The sequence below is a fragment of the Chroicocephalus ridibundus genome, chromosome 1 (genome assembly GCF_963924245.1).
Source record: "Chroicocephalus ridibundus chromosome 1, bChrRid1.1, whole genome shotgun sequence".
Lineage (NCBI taxonomy): Eukaryota > Metazoa > Chordata > Aves > Charadriiformes > Laridae > Chroicocephalus > Chroicocephalus ridibundus.
The window spans coordinates 132,565,092-132,582,742 of NC_086284.1; the positions used below are offsets into that span (position 1 = coordinate 132,565,092).

At 39.7% G+C, this 17,651-nt stretch overlaps 1 protein-coding gene across 2 annotated transcripts in view; it reads right to left on the bottom strand.

The window, feature by feature from the left end:
* The window catches only part of MAN1A2 (mannosidase alpha class 1A member 2), a 139,221-nt gene that overhangs the window by 95,968 nt on the left and 25,602 nt on the right, over positions 1-17,651 (bottom strand). For both annotated transcript variants that reach the window (XR_010073388.1, XM_063353067.1), the window contains exon 2: positions 14,240-14,495. Coding sequence is in view for 1 of the 2 variants with exons in the window: in XM_063353067.1 (XP_063209137.1) it covers positions 14,240-14,495 (256 nt within the window). In the remaining variant the exon portion in view is untranslated. The remainder of the gene's footprint in view (positions 1-14,239; positions 14,496-17,651) is intronic.

Sequence of the window (17,651 nt, forward strand, 5' to 3'; positions counted from 1 at the left end):
TATCTAGGGTTCTGATATAGGATATTTTGAGGAGACTAAGCTACTTCTGTAAATACAAATGCGTGTCTGTCCTGTCCCCTCTGCCTCCCCCAAACAGCGTGCAAAGAATATGGCGATTTCCCGTGAATCTTTTGACTTTATTATGCTAACTAGTCAACTGATTTCCAGATGAACGCTGAACATTACTCTCCTACACAGCTCATTACTCTCCTCTACCACAAAGTGAGCAAGCTTCATGATATCATGATAGCAGATAACTGCACATTACATGCAAGTGAGAAACCCCACAGCTCGTGTATACAATATTATATTTTGTAAGGAAATATGCCAAGAGATCTTATAACAACATGGAGATTTCTGTTACTGCCAGAACTGGTAGCACGATACACTACAGATACAACATCTATACTACTGGGAGCAGTTGTGCACTCCGAAGCTTTTGAGACAGGAGAAGACAGATGCCTCTGACAGCTGAAAATTTAGCAGAGGATGTCACTGTAGCTCAGGAAGTACAAGCAATGTGAACTCCTGATCTGAAAAAACAATATTGTCTCTACAGTTATGCCAGATAGCATTTGCATAGTAAAAGTTGGAAATGCTGAAGAATAGCTGCAGGTATAGATAGGCTTTTATTAAAAAGAAAAAAAGCCCGAACTCGCATTTAAGAGGAGAGGGAAGTTTCAGACACTGACCCGAACGTCAGCACTAATGATAATAGGAAGAAAGCAAAAATACTTGCAAACCCACACCTGAGACTACCCCTCCCACCCCCTCAAAGAACCCATAACAGAAGCATCTTAAGCTCAGGCAGAGTGAAAATAACAAGCTGGTTCAGGCATGGATCAATAATTGCAAAAAAGGAGAGGAGGAGATTTCCATAGCTGAAATTTCCATACCTGATAGCAGTTTGCCAAAGTAAGTGCTTGGAGCCTGATGGCATATCATTTAAAGATCTTGCTATCTGTCCACCACAGAACAAATTGTTTTAGTGATGGAATTTTTACTGACAATATTAATGCCAGATTTTCCTTTTGAAGGCAAAATCATTCATAGGGGATAGGTCCACTGAGTATCAGTCTCAAACGCGTTTATGGTATGGGATGTACCATACACAAGAGCCAGCAAGATGCTGTTGCACATACAGCTTGCTAATTCTACAAAAAGATGAATCTGGACTCTGCTGCAAGAGAGCCAGAATGCCAAGCAGCAGTGCAGGTCTCAAATGAAATTGCTTTTGTAGGTAACACCGTTATCTAGATGTGTTTACTGACTTTAGAACATGTTCATGGGATCTGATCCTCTGTAGTCACTGGGAAATCAGGTTTTTGTAAAGACAGAGTGGTAAAAGGGCAGACCCCTAGCAAACAGAAAATAAGAGTTCCTGAGAAATAAGCAAAAGAAACAAATGATGAGCAAATTGTGGTATTTATTGGTTGGGCACAGAAATGAGAAACCTATCGTCTTCTTGCCATTCATCAGGAATGTGCATAATAACAGGTTCTGCTTTCGAAGGAACCTATTCTGGTTAAGGGTACGATTTCAAGAGATTTATACAAACCACCTTCAAATTCTGTTTTAAAAATAACCAAGGACTTGCTAGACAAGATTACTGCTCAATTGGCAGATTAAAAATTAATATCCACTTTCCTACTGTCTGTGCAGAGAACACTTTCTGGAGGTTAAACTAAAGAATGATCTTTTCCTTTTATAGGTACTCAGATTTTTGAAAAAACTCAGAAAACTCATACAGATTATTTTATTCTTCTGGGAGCTACAAATCCCCACTTAAAGAGAAATTATTTCATGCACCAGTCTATGCCTCTGTATTTCTGAACACTGCCATTGAAAAAGTCTGTTTGGAACACATTGTTAACACATACAGAAAGTTGGGTTTTCTTCTATTACTAATGAATCCAGTAACAAATCCACTACTAAAACAAAACTAAAATGTTTATCAAATGTTTGCAAAATGGGAAGCTTGTCCATTTTGTTGGCATGAAATATTGGAAGCCTAAGACGCCTGATGGAACTAAGGGGAAAATATTTCAGACTGGTGAGAACTGGAACAATAAGCGTAAAGGGCCTAAACCTGGAGAGCTTACAGCAGTGAACTGACTGCTCAAATTTGTACAAGAATGCCAAATGCTTTTTTTTTTTTTTCTTTTCTTGCAAGATGATACATAGGTATTTTTGACTTCATGCATCCTCACGGTTTCAAGAGAAACTGATAGTCACAGGTTTGACTGGTCCTGTAGTGTCCAGAAAACTAGAACCTCCTAGATCATTTTTGTAAACAATCAGGACTGCTCATCAGCCAGCAGAAAGCAGTTCCTTTCTTCCAGCTTTGCCTCCTTCCAGTCTTGCCTTTTCGGGCATCAATCTAATTACCTTCATCAGCTTATCCCTGCACCTCTGCCAGTTTTACTGTACCCTTTTTGAAGCTGAGAGACTAGAACTGCATAAAGTGTACTAGATGCAGAGGTGCCTTAGCTCCACGCACTACCATAAGAACCTTGCCTGTTTTGTTCTCTTTTCCTAAAATACTGAATATTTGCCTTTTGTCTGCAATTGAGCACTACAGTCACATTTCCAAGGAACTATTGTAAACACAGGCTCTCATTCTCAAGCAGTAACAAGTCACCTCACAGCTTTTCACATTAAGTGTGCAGTTGGAATTTCTATCCCCCTTCCAGTCCCAATATGCATCATCTTACATTTAGCTAAGAAATAAAAGGGGAGGTAATCATTCAGTCCCGTAAGATTCTTCTGCAATTCTTCAGTCTGGCCTCAGTTTTCTACTCCAAAGCACCGTGTTGGCAGCAAAGTTGATCATACCACTATTCATCCATTTTCCAATTCTAAATAATTTATTTGTATAATTCAGAACATGGATCCCCAGCACACATCCTCTATGGCCTCCAGCACCATTTATTTGTAGTCTACGTTTTGTGCCTTCTAACCAATTTCTCTAGGCAAAGAGAGATAGACTCCTCCATCCCATGGCTGCTTAGTTCAATAGCTATTAGTGATGAACCTTGCCAAATGTTTTTGTTTTGTTTTTTTTTTTTTTTTTTTTGTTTTTTTTTTTTTTTTTTTTAAAAGCTGTGTATATAATCACCATATCTCCCATGTTCACATGCTTGTTGACTCCTTCAGGGATCTTCTATAGCTTTGTGCATCGTGCCATCATTAAAAATATACTGAGAAATCTTAGATATCTGTGTGCTCAACAGTTGTATTCCCTGTCCAGTTCCTGTTAATCTGCACAGTTCATTCATCAGGTATAGGGGTCTGCCATTCTTTGATCTCCCCTTGAACCTCTTTCAACAACTGATGTCTTGTTAGCCACCTAGTCCTCCGGTAACAAAGCAGCAAATAAGAATGGATGCCAGCAATGCAAATCAAGAATCCAAATCTCAGAGCAAACCAAGGGTTAACTGTTGCGAGTTTCAGGTATTACAGTACCATATGCAGATGACCTACATCTTAATGGAACAAATCGTAAGAGGTTACTCATCAACTCCAAGTAGGTCACATTGTGTATCAATGACATAATTAATACCAATAATTCTGAGATGTAACATTACCAAGCATTAACATAATCAAGAAAACTATGTTAAAGAACAGACCTCTGCAGAGGTGCTCTGAGAAACACAGAAAGGACTACAGTAGAAATTATGCAAAGATGACTAACAAGTAGTAGAATTTTTACTGTATTTAAGAGGATGCTCTTGCCTTCCAATCAAAGTCTGCATAGCTGCAAAATATACATTACCACTTGTACAACAGATTTTTATAATTTAACATAGAGGGCTCTTCCATCTAGCCATAATTCATAATTTTTGCTACCAAAATTTCTGCAGTATAGGAATAAATGGCACATCAAATATTAAAAAAATAGTAGCAAAGTCAATCAGATACCATGGAGCCTTTATATTTACCCAGTTCTGAATATAAGTAGTTTACCTCATGTTTTGCACATTTTTGTTTGGCTGATTATATCAGGGAAGTGAAACATAGCTGATTATATCACGGAAGTGAAATATTTCCTTGTTTTCTTGATTTGATTTTGCATTTATGAATTTTAAATACTGCAAATGTGCTCGTTCATTGTTGAAAGACAGATTGTTCTCACAACAGTCTGGAAAAAAGGTATCTTTAATAACGAAGACCTTCTTGCATTTTTAACATGCTTCCAATAATGCACGAGTGCTAGAGAATTCTGTTATTGCTACAACTTGAATAAATTGATTCATTTTTTAAATATCCTCAAACACACAAACTTGCATTCCTCATTAGCAGCACATTTTAACTTACCAACCAAAGCAACCTATCCAGGACGTGCAGGTGAAATACTGCACTATCCACACTAGAAGCTTTATTTTCATCCTTCTGTCTGAGCAAAATAAATACACCAAGCTACAAAGCTTCTCACAGGCATAAATTAAAGATTTACAAATGTAAACTGAGTTCTTTATACAACCATCCCAACATGCTGGAACACAACTTTGTGCAAGGCCATTCCTAACTTGCCTGTTCTGGTGAAAGTGCTAATTGCACAATTTTCATTCTAATATACCCATTGAAACTTAGTTTACCAACAGGCTTGATTAAAAGGAGTCCATCCTTACTTTACACAGATTTCACTCATTCAGTAAAAGCGAGATAAGCATTCAAAAAGCGCAGCGGAACTGATTTAAAGCCAACTTAGCTGTTCTCAACATTCTGAATTACATTTAAGAATCCAGAACAGAGAATACAAATACTGTGCAAACAAAACAACTTAATAAATGATGCATGTATACATATATAGATACAGTCACATTTTTATAGATACACACACTTATACATAAAATTTGTGCATTTTTTTTTTTTTTAAAAACACGCACACTGCAGGGAGTGCTATCTTAGATACTGAAAGAGATAGGTCATAATACTTAATTGTGCTTCATTTTTATCGGGATGAAAGCCAGGAGCAGTGAGCTACAAAATGCAGTGCAAAACTCTTAACACAACAGTTAATAAAAACTGAAGTCCAACCCAACTAGAAGTCCAAGTAAGTTTGACCAAGAAAACAAAAAGAGTGTAAAGTGTCAGCAATAATGAAATTGTTCTAAATTGTGTTTAAATGCTGAAAAAGAAGTCCCACAGTCACAGAAGGCAGCCTATTTGACTAGATCACAAACACTGCAGTTATGAAAAAACTAAATGAGATTAGCACTGGAAGTGGAATAGTAACTATGAAAAGAAGAGTTATGCAGCGTGAAAAGACCTCTGCATGTTTAAGTATTTCTTCTGCACGGCTCTCTTCTCAATCAGCGCACAAAATAGATCTCAGGTAAGAGGACTCTTACTATTTTTAACCTGATTTCTTAAGAGAATAAGCCTTATGCAGTCTTGCTGTCTGTACATCTGTCATTTGCCACATACTTTTGCAGTAGCCTTTGAATCCATTCTCTTACTTCAAACCTGATTTTACAGAGTTAGAGGAACCAGATACTTGGGACCGCTACTTTTTGTGCAGGGGGGGAGGGGGGGAGGGAAGAAAATACCTGTGGCTAGCTAAGGGAGACAGACACAAATTAGTTCCCCAACTGAGCGGAAGGCAGTTATAATCCAACCCTTTAATTCATTCAGAGGGGCAGCACTTAGCATGCAGGTAGCTCTAAACCAGGCACAGAACACGCTGCAGCTCATGCAGTCAAAAAGGAAGATAAGAGGGCATTCACAGCAATGTGTGCATGAGAAGCTGAGGGTGGTATAAGGGGATTTACGTCAAAAATCCATAAGAAAACATTAGTTTTGCTGCTTATAAAACAACATCTTGTTTTTCAACATTATTAACAGCCTCTTGAGCATCATCCGGAGACCATGATGAAAATACATTTTAATCACTCCTCTTCTTGGCACATTTCTAAATGCATTTCCAAAATTGCCTCCACTAATATTAAATAAATTATCTCCCTACCTCTCCTTCTAAGAGGCAACACATTAGAAGTCACATTTTAAAAGAGGATACACTGGAAGTTTTGCTGAAGGTCACAGTAAGTTCACTGGCAACAGAACTCAAGCCAGAATGTCCCCAGCTTCCCAACTGGGACCTTGTTACTCCCTCGTGCAAAGCATCCAAACTTAACACCAGCTCATTCCGCAAGTGTCAGATGGAGCAAGTGATCTTTACCTGGGGCCCTTATGCTCCCTCAATGCCAATTTCACAACTTTTGCTTAAGTGTCCATCTTTCTGCTTTTCCTTTTTACCCGAAAGCCATGACAAGCAGGAAACAGAACGAAAAATTTTGATGTGTTGAAAACAGCTTATCAGAACATAATACGACATCTCCTTGCCGTCCCATCTCATTAAACATAACAGCTTTTAAACTGCACAAGAAGTAGGCATGCAGCTTCAGTCACTTCACAACTCTAGCTTATTTGTGTGAACTCACCTCCTTTGAGCTGAATTTTAAGAAGTCTATGTACAATTAGCATTGCTTAATTACATAACTGCGTATCACAGCAAATACAGGACAAGTAGTAGCACAAAAGCTCCAGAAAACTCCGATTTTCCAGTCTATCTTTGAGACCTAGAACAAAAATTATTTCACTCTTCAGTTTACTTTACTGCAGTTGTGTGACATTCTGGAGAAGCTTTCTTCCAGCTGACAGGTTCAGCCAACAAACATCATTCTGTCACAGAATGGTTGAGGATGGAAGGGACCTCTGGAGGTTATCTGGTCCCACCTCCCTGCTCAAGCAGGGTAATCTGGAGCAGGCTGCCCAGGACCATGTCCAGGCATCTTATAGAGTATCTCCAAGGAGGGAGACTCCACAACTTATCTGGGCAAGCAGCTCCAGCACTTGGTCACCCTCACAGTAAACAGGGGTTTCTGATATTCATATTCAGATGGAGCCTCCTGTGTTCCAGTTTGTGTCCATGGTCTCTTGTCCTGTCACTGGGCATCACTGAAAACAGCATGGCTCCCTCCTCTTTGCACCTTTCCTTCAGGTATTTATTACATATTGGGTAAGATCCCCCTGAGCCTTCTCTTGTCCAGGACAAACAGTCCCAGCTCTTGCAGCCTTTCCTCAGATAAGAGATGTTCCACTCCACTCTTAAGCACCTTTGCAGGACTCTCTCCAGCATGTCCATGCCTCTCATACTGGGGAGCCCAGAACTGGGCCACTCCAGGTTTGGCCTCACCAGTGCTGAGTAGAGGGGAGGGATCACCCTCCTGGACCTGCTGGCAATACTTTTCTAATCCAGCCCAGGATGCAGTCAGCCTCCTTTGCTGCAAGGGCACACTGCTGGCTCATGTTCAACTTGGTGTTCACCAGGACTCACAAGTCCTTTTCTGCAAAGCTGCTTTCCAGTTGGTTGACCTCTAGCATATATTGGTGCATGGGGTTTTTCCCCAGGTGCAGGACTTTGTGCTTCCCTTAAACTGCATGAAGTTCCTGTCAGCCCATTTCTCCAGCCTGTCATTCCCCTGGGTGGCAGCACAATGCTCTGGTGTATCAGCCACTCCTCCCAGTTTTGTCATCAGCAAACTTGCTGAGGGTATATTCTGTTCCATCATCCAGATCATTAATGAAGATGTTGAACAGAATCGGACACAGTATTGACTCCTGAGATACGCCATTAGTTACTGGCCTCCAAATAGACATCATTACCCTCCGGGCCCAGCCATTCAGCCAGTTTTCAACCTACCTCACTGTCTGCTTATCCAGCTCATACTTCATCAGCTTCCCTGTGAGAATTTTATGGGAGACCGTGCCAAAAGTCTAGGTAGACAGCATCCACTGCTCACCCCTCATCTACTAAGCCAGTCATTTAATTGTACAAATTCATCAAGCAGGTCAACCACAACCTCCCCTTTTTCAATCCATGCTGGCCACTCCCAATCACGTTCTTATTGTTCGTGGGCCTGAGAATAGCTTCCAGGATTAGCTGCTCCATCACCTTCCCAGGGACTGAGAAAAGGCTGACCTGCCTGTACTTCCCTGGGTCCTCCTTCTTGCTCTTCTTGAAGATAGGAATTATATTTGCTTTCCTCCAGTCTTTGGGCGCTTCTCCCATTCACCATGATCATGCAAAGATTATGAAGAGGTCCTGCAATGACATCAGCCAGCTCCCTCAACACTCCTGGGTACGTCCTATCATGGCCCATAGACTTGTGTATTTACAGTTTGCTTAAGTATTCCTTCACCTGATCCTCTTCCACTAAGGGTATGTCTTTCTTGCTCCAGACTTTCTCAGTGGTTACCAGGGCCTGGGATTCCTGAAGGCCAGTCTTATCAGTCCAGACTGAGGCAAAAAAAGAACCTCAGCTTCTTTATGTCCTCCGTTACCAGGTCCTCTGCCTCATTCAGCAGCAGGCCAACATATTCTTTAATCTTTTTGTCACCAGTGTACTTAGACAAGGCTTCACATTGCCTTAGATATTGCTTGCCAGATTCACTTGCAGTTGGGCTTTGGCTTTCCTAACCCCATCTTTTCAAGCTAAGGCAGTATCTTTGTATTCCTCGCAGCTTAACTGTCCCTGTTTCCACCTTTTGTATGTTTCCTTTCTGTGTTTGAGTTTTGAAAGAACTCCTGGCATTTTTGCTTGACTTCCCGACAGCTGCTCTTGAGCTTGGTGGAAGCGATCCTTCAACATTAACCGGCTTTCTTGGGCCCCTCTTCTCTCCAGGGTCTTATCCTGAAGGACTCCACCAAGCAGATTTTTGAAGAGGCAAAAGTTTGCTCTCTTGAAGTTAAGGGTTGTAAGCTTGCTGAACTCCACTATCTCATGGTCCCTACAGTCACGTCTGCCTTTGGACTTCCCACCCCCAATAAACCCCCTTTCTTTGTAGGTATGAGGTTTAGCAGAGCACCTCTCCTCATTGGCTGCACCATCATTTGGAGGGGTAAGTCATCATCAACGCACTCCAGGAAACTCTTGAATTGCTTATGCTGTACTGTTTTGTGCCTCCAGTGGACACAGAGTTGGTTGAAGTCCCCCATGAAGACCAGGGCATGCTCCAATCTGTCTGTAGAGGGCTTCATCCGCTTGTTATGCCTGCTCAGGCAACCTATAGCAGACATGCTACAATGTCATCCATACCAATCTGCTCTTTAATCCTTATCCATAAGCTCTCAGTTGGTTCATTGCCCATCCCCAGGCAGAGCTCCAGGCACTCTAGCTCCTCTCACATAAAAGGTAACTTCACCCCCTTGATTTCCCAGCCCATTCTTCTTAAAGAGTCTGTATCCCTCCACTGCAACACTCCAGTCATGCAAGTCATCCCACCACATCTCCGTGATCCCAACAAGACTGCGGTCCTGCAAATGCACACAGATCCCTGACTCATGTTTAGTCCCTGCACCGCACGTGTTATTGCACATGCACTCCAGCATGCTGATTTCCCAGGAAGAGTTTTAGGGATTTCTCCATAATGGTGCCTTGTAGGCACTTCCTTGCTTATTGCAAATGCTAGACGTGACCCTGCTTAAGCCCTGTTTTGCTGATTTTGTGATGCTTTTCTGTCACATCACCAGAGGCCCTTTGCTCATCCACCCTGTCAGTCAGTCCTTCACAGGGCTGCTCGTCACTCTTTCCCTCCCCCATCATTCCTAGTTCAAAGCCCTCTTTAGGGGATCAGCCATCCTGCTGGCAAAGATGCCTTTATCCCATCTTAGTGCGGTGGATCCCATCTCTCCCAGGCAGACCCTGCAAACAGGGTTCCCCATGGCTGTAGAACCCAAAACCCTGTTGCCAATGTCAGCTCCACAACCACCTGCTGACGTGCATCGCCAGTGCCCTCCCCCTCCTCACACCCTTTCCCAAGGAGGCCACTACCCAGACCACTGGGTCCTTGACAATCACCCCCAGAGCTCCGCAGCCAGTACATATGCAAAACTGATATTGCCTGTAATACAATACATACTGACTTGTATGTAAACCTTACACATCGATAATTTCAATACTTCTCAGAGCAAAGTCCTATGGACTTCAACAACCCAAGAACTCTAAACAAACATTTGAAATATTGGGAACAAGGTATATATAGAATATCGTGCATGGGATTAGTACCACTGGTGGGTAAAATACACTATTTCAGCAAGTATCCAAAATGAACACTGGCAGTAAGGTAATACTGTGAAACCTTAGGCTGAAATGAAAGAAAACCTGAACCCTGAGTAGGGTGAAAAGAATAATAAAATTTTCCTTTTTTGACTGGGTAAAATTTAACTTCTCAAGGAAACAAAAAACTCATTAAAAAAAGAGCACTATGTAATGATTACACTTAAACTGCAGGGAAAAAAAAATAATGTTCTGAACACTATTTAAAGGACATAATGGAAATTAAGTGCCAAAAAATTTCAAGTGTTCATGCAATTTCTATCTAATTTAACTTGGAAAGGAAGTCAAGGACTTCCAAAAGATGAGTTTTGTTCTTTATTTCTTTGCATTAACCACAAAATACATCTTAAAATCTTTTTGGAAAATTATACAAGTTACATCTACTCTCCTATAAAACCATTTTCTCATCTTTTACTTTGCATGAAAAAAATCACTGAAGTATTAATACAAAGCTAAAGTATAGCAACAATAATAATTTTCTGATATGTTTATTCTTAAAATACCAGTTAATTAAAAACCACAGCATTTTTTGAAAGCCAGAGGAGCAAGTTAATACTAGGGAAGTGCTACGAAGCATGTACCATAAGCAGGTGGAAAACTTTTACTTCTCAGAGTTGTTACTGTGCAACTAAAATAATCAGCCAACTCACAAGTGGTCCTGATTGAAATAACTGAATTAATAGCTTGTTAGAACAATACAGACGTATTATACAATTCTATGAGTTATTTACAATTGAGAATACAATGTAACACTAAATATAAATATCAGAACCAAAAGACACACAAAAACAAAACCAGAAGATGCAGATTCTGCTCCTGGTTTATTCCACGACCTTAAGAAGCCACCCTCTCTGTGCTCAGCAAACATTCCTATTACATAAAGCTTTCAAATGCTTTACAAAGCTCTCTTAAGAGCATTATACAACTTTCTACCTTTACATGCTTTAGAAAAAAAAACAACAACAAAGCAAACCAAAGTATGTATTTAAAATATTTAAGTACTGCAAAATCACTTTTTATACAAAGACCTATTAAAAAAAAAAAGACTTCATCAAGTTGTTCTTTTGAAAGAAAAAGCAGCAATAAATTTTCTGTAAAAATGATCAAAACAAGATCCCCAGGTGAAAGTTTTCCAGTATTTTGCACAATTGTAGATAGCCACAGGTGTGTTACAAATTGTCCCCAGTCCACCCAATTCTACGTAGTTTTTCACCATTTGATGCTAGGTGAAAAAGGCTGTATAGATTAATTAATTCCGTGAATTTATGCAGTCTCAAGCTATTCTGTGAAAATGAAGTTCCCCAAATATACATCAGGACACTTCAGAGTAAGCCAAGGCCTGAGCCAAATGCCTTTTCAGGACCACCTGGAAGCCAGATATGCAGCCTCTAAAGAGCTAGGAGCTTCCCTGTGCTACTTTTCTGTCTCAATCCAGGCAACCATAATGTCTTGCATGTCAGAAATGCCACATAATGTCGGTGTAGATCTATGTTAAAGATATTGTCTACTTTTTTGCTAAGTCTCTACCTCATCTACAAAACCTATTTTCATTAGTCTACGCTGGTTACAAAAAACAGTGAGAGAAGACCTCGACAACTACAGCACACTTCAAAATGCACTGTGTATCTCCGGAATTGTTGCGGCCCTCTGTGATACATCTGATGCTGTCAAAAACAGGTTTCAGGCAAAATATTACTCATCTGATACTGCCGATATATGTTTTATCTCGGTCACACTATATTCACTGCAACATAGCAGATGCCAAAAGCCAGAAGTAGACATAGAGGCCAAACAAAAATGACAATGTACCAACAATGGGTTCTTCAGCATTATCACCAGCAGACCTTCCACTCCTGTATTCTACCCCTTCACACATCTAGCTGTAAGAGTGATAATCTGCTGTCCTGCATCAAAGAATTTAAAAATTGAGGAGATCATCTGATAGCCACAGTACTAACAAGACTCACTCAATGGAGGCAGTTCACACAAAGACAAAGTTCAGTCATGCTAGTATGATCCTGGGCTGTTGAAGCACAGTGGTCACACTGTTGCAGACTGCTCAGTCCAAAGGTATGATTATCCTAACTGAAGTATTGACCAACCTAATATTTAGTCCCATAAAATCTTTAGGTCTGGCTATGAAACGCTACACTTCAGAAATCACAATAGGAGCCATCAACAAGTTATGCAATGAAAAAAACAGCCTGTCAGCGTGACTCACATGTAGGCTGATCACCAAAAAAAGGAGTAAGCCTTTTACAGCATGAGATTTGTGGCAACGGCAACTAAAGGATCACCAGAGCTATTAGACTACCCTGGATTCCTCACTCACACTGCTATACCTTCAGGTTCAGATCAGCAAGAATTGTCCAAACTTTATTACTTATTCACATCACTAAGAAGATAGTCATTCTGTATTAACCTATAGCTTCTCATCTCCTCTTAGTCTACATTCTGACAAAACAGCCTCAGAAATGCAAGTACTATTTTCAGCCCTTCCTCCAATTCCAGGGATGATCTATCGGAACTTTAGTTGATTTCTTCCAGCTAGTTCTTCACTGTTAGCTGTGCTCCGTACTTTCACATTACTTGGTCAATTCATTTTTATTCTACCCACTAAATCTATCAGTAGCAAACTCAAAGGTAGTAACCTGTTTTTAAAATTAAGAAGTGTTGACAACTACATGACCATACCATTCACCATTCATCTTCGCCATACAGAAAACATTTTGAAAAGCAGTATTCTCCGCATATTCTCACTGAAAATGTTTGAGGGCAGTTTTAAAAAGCACTAGAGCCTTTTAAAATCCACTATTTAGTGCTGTCCTGCGGGCAACAGCCCTAACCAAGCAGGATCAAGGAAGTGCAATATTCCACACAAAACTTCTCAGCCAAAAGTGCTTCTGCAGTAGTCACAAACAGAACAGGCACACCTTCCGGGGAAGGATTTGCTCCTTGAGAGATTCAAATAGTGATACAGCCCCATGCTGCATCACTCATGTATCATAAGCAGTTGTTCATTATTTGATAAGAGTGGATTTCATCTAGTCATTAATATTCAAAGGAAAATTCCAACTGGGGTGATCTACCCATGGCACATATTCCAGCTGCAACTCTTCCCTACTACGAGGGCAGGTGTATGACTGACTTATTTTTGTTTGCTTTTATGAGCTAACTAAACTCAGATTACAATTTAAAAGAAGATTTAGCTGATGTAACTACTAAGTGGTGTGATCCTGGATGTTCTTTAATTACAGAGCCTGTGCTTGTCTGCCTCTGGCCTGAACCATTCCTGCTTTCTAACCCGATTTTTAGGCATAAAACTATTCAGATTGCAAGGAAAGGGAAAAAAAAAAAGGCGGCACTAAAATGTTTCCACCATGCTAGTTAGAAGTACAGACTCAGAAAAGCGTCTGGCAATAGTAATAGGAAATTAGCACCACCAGGGCAAAAGAGGGCAATGAATCTCACTGTCAACCAGGAGTGGAAAGCATAAAACCAGAAAGAGCAATTCCCATAGCACAGGCTGCCACAGAACCAAAAGCCTAAGCCAACATCTTAGTTCAAATCTTACACAGGTAAATGAGGCAATCTACTTAAATGAGCTCCTAGGGTTTTTTTATACCCATTTAAAACTTTGTTTGTAAAGCATGAAATAGTTTGATAATTTGCCAATTTTAGCAGCAGGTCATTTATTTTTTCCTATCTTTTCAAACCACTTTTTTAAACATTTAAAAATATCCGGCGGCACTAACATATCTCAGTCTTTCAATGGAACCTGACAAAGTCAGGCTCAGCTTTAAAGATGCACTTGTTGGTGTTCCACATGTTAATGACAAACACATTGTGAACCTACATCCCTACATTGAAGAAATCCTTAAAATAATTTTTAAGTTGTTATCCAGTGAAATATTAACACCCCAACACCATGAAAAAAACATGCAATAATGCTGATGTTCATTAATATTTGACATATACTTTTGACTTAGCGTTTATCTAAAAGATTTGTAGTGCTGTTTTTATTTTCTTTTCAATATAAATCACAACAACAACTAAATGCCATATAAATAACTGTTATTAGATACAAGAACGGGTTAGGACCACATCATCATCATTACCTCTTTAATTTTGTTCCTCTTCTCTCGGATATCCGGGTCTGCTGGTTCTCCACTGTTTATCCCTATAAGATTTGGTAAAGGAACAGGGGGCAGTGGCTTGCTGTCTTTCTTTTTCAACTCTTGCACTACTTTGTTCTTTTCTGTCTGAATCTCAGCTTGAATCTCATCACGTGATTTCTTCAATTTCTCCTTAGCCTCTTCCAGAGCCTTTTCATGATCTGCTCGGATCTTATTTCTCAGACGTTCCTCTTCTTCTCTAGAGACACAAATGCTGGTCAGCATCTCATTACTAAAAACACATTGCTTATAAACAAACTGCAGCTTCAAAACAGAAGCCACACCAAGTTGGTTTACTCTAAGTAATTCTAATGATTCAGACAAGTTTACTGAATTATGTTTGTTGACAATCCTACACTATTTTGGCCATGAACCCCAAAAGACCAGTGCACACATCAGCAACACTATTGTAGAGAAGGTTATCACAGGGGTTTTCTAGATTGTATCTCAGCATCTTTGCTTGTCCATGTAGACTTTAGAGAGGAAAAGCCCTACATCCTGTATTTCAACTACAGGATGTGTGCACAGGCACATCTAGCAATCAGTTTTAAAAAGAACAAAAACCAAAAAAAACCCAAAAGGGCTCTTCCTCACCTTCTGCACAATAAATACATGATACGCAACTTGTTAAGATCTGAAGTAACTACCACCAAAAAAAAAAAAAGTAAATTGCCCCTTTATTAACAATGAGGTGTGAGCCGTAAGAGCTGTAAACCCCACTCACAGCATATTTTGTCTTGAATTCAGAACTCATTGTTCCATCAGTACGGTCCATAAACCTCACAAGTTAAATGAAGAGTTAATTATAAAGCCATTTAGGAACATACGAGCTTTTAGTAAAGCATGGTTTTGAAACTCACTATCAACAAAACCATCATCATCTTGGTTCTAAGCACAATCTTCCATCATGATCTTTAACAATCAGTAAGTTTTGAGATTCACACACAAAATGAAGAGTACCATTTTAAAGCCTGGGTTAAAAAAAGAGGTTATTCTAACAACAGACAAAAATGGCCCATTCCAGTCCTAAAATATTTCAAGGCATCAGAAAGACACACATCATATGCTCAATATAACACAACCATTTCAAGCTTCTGTAAAACGTAGAGTTGTTGCTCAATGACTAACGTGAGCCAAAATAGTTGTAGGGATTTAAAACAAGCCTTAGCTACAAAAAACACCACACTCCCTCCCTATTTCCTCCCCAAGGCAAAAATACTTTTGCCTCAGAGAACATTAAGCGGCAGTGGATAACTGAAAGGAAAGAAGGCAAGCAGCAAGCCATGAAAGAAACATCAAGCTTGGACTAACTGCTTGTAGGAGGAACTGCACCACTTGACCCATATGATACGGTTTTTCCAGTATACTGAAAACATACCAATGAAAAGAAGCAATCAATATTTGATATGTGAGAATTAGAATAAAATAGTTCAGTTGGAAGGGACCTAAAGCAATCACCTAGTCCAACTGCAATTAAAAATCAATCCAAAGTTTACAGAAAAACTAAACACAATATTGACAACTGTTAACCAAACATTGACAACAAAAATACGAATATATCTACATATTTAAATTGGGATATTTTCCCTAAAAAAGCTATGAAAAATATTTGCAAATTCTATGATAAACCCATAACATTTCCAGAGATTCAAACAAATTTCAAGTAACTCGCTGGGGTGCTGTGTTGGAATATTTAGGGATACGGAGAGACCTTACTGAGCTTTGCAAGTGTAATAGAACTGTTTTCATTAATCTCACAGATCAAGATCATGTCACATCTATAATAAAGTACTGCTTCACCTTTACAAAAAAGGTCAAAGAATGAATCTAATGTGAATAACTTGCATAGAGTTATGATACAATAGTATCAGAGCAATCCCACCAGACTGGTCCATTTTGTGCAAGGTTTATGACTTACAGTCCTGTGCCTAAGAAGAGCTGGTTCTCTAAGTCAAAGTGCAATAAATCAAGCTTTTAGTTCCACAAATTCACAGTCCAAACCCCCAGTGTGCTAGCCCTGACTGCCATCTCACAAACATCCAGTATATTTTTAAGTTAAAATTTATAAACCTCTTTGCTCCATTCTTTAGCTTGGGCTCAAAAGCTCAAAGAAAGACTTTTTTTTAGGCAGATATTTTATCCTCAATTTGACGAAGTCTGACATCACCTGATGTCATCCAGAAGATAACCCAGTTTACAGGCCAGTGTGCATAGCATGCAGTGAGAAACCATGGCGATATAACATAAATGCTCTCAGCAAAAAGCATTGTTACACAAACAGTGTTTTATTAGCCCTTACATTTTTCTTAAGTGCTATTAGGTTTGCATTTAAAAAAAAATCATAGCAGCATTATCATCTTTCGATATTTCAGTACCAGAAATACAATGCAAGGTTTTAACAGATGCACTGAGTGAAAGGCGTTCAAACTGAAGTTCTTCGGTCACTTTTCTCAATATGACCCATGCCACATGTATTTCCCCCAAACAATAAAAAAAAATGAAGGACTGAGCTCCTCACTTTGACTGTCAAATCCAAGCTCATTAACACTGTTGCATAGTAACAGTCCCTCTCTCCCGCCACTGCAGAGCAAAGAAGCAACTTTCAAAGTTGCAAAAGATTAGTCTAAAGAAAGAAAATACAAGTAATACCACTTAGGATAACTTTTACTTCTACTATGACCCACTTATGGGCGAAATAACTTTTTTGTATTCCTGTAAAAGTTACTCACATTCTATTGTGGCAGCACTGTACCCGACTCAGTAACAAAAGCAGCTGAAAACTTCTGTCAACTGAAAGATTTGAAACCATAGATCTGCAGTCTGGAAAGCTTTTCCAAGGCTAACAGAGGGCTCTGCATCAGATGCAGCTCGAGAGAATGAGAATGAGGTCGTCAGAACAAGACATCATTCCCCACAGTCGTGTTCTCACCAAGAGACAGCACACTGTACGGGAGCCAAAGAAATGGCTTACAGACGACTGAGAAATAGGAAGCGTTACTGAGCATTTAAGAATCAAAATACTTCGGTGTGAGGATACTGTGTTTTGAGGGTACGCTTCTCATTTTCAAAACAATTTCTGGAGGCAAGCGGCAGGCTCTACCTTCTGACTAGATCTGCGAACATTTTGTTAATAGATATTATTTTTGCAAAGGATCAACTACCACTGAAAAACCTGAATTCTTAGAAAAACGGGGTAACAATGTATCTCAGACCTTAATAAAAAGATGTTCAAGGTATATTCACATTAACCTAATTTGAAGAGGATGCTTTATAATGAGTGTGATTTATTCATAAATAGAAATGGTTTTGGTGAAACCCACGGTCCACATGCACATCCCCAAATACGATCCCACAG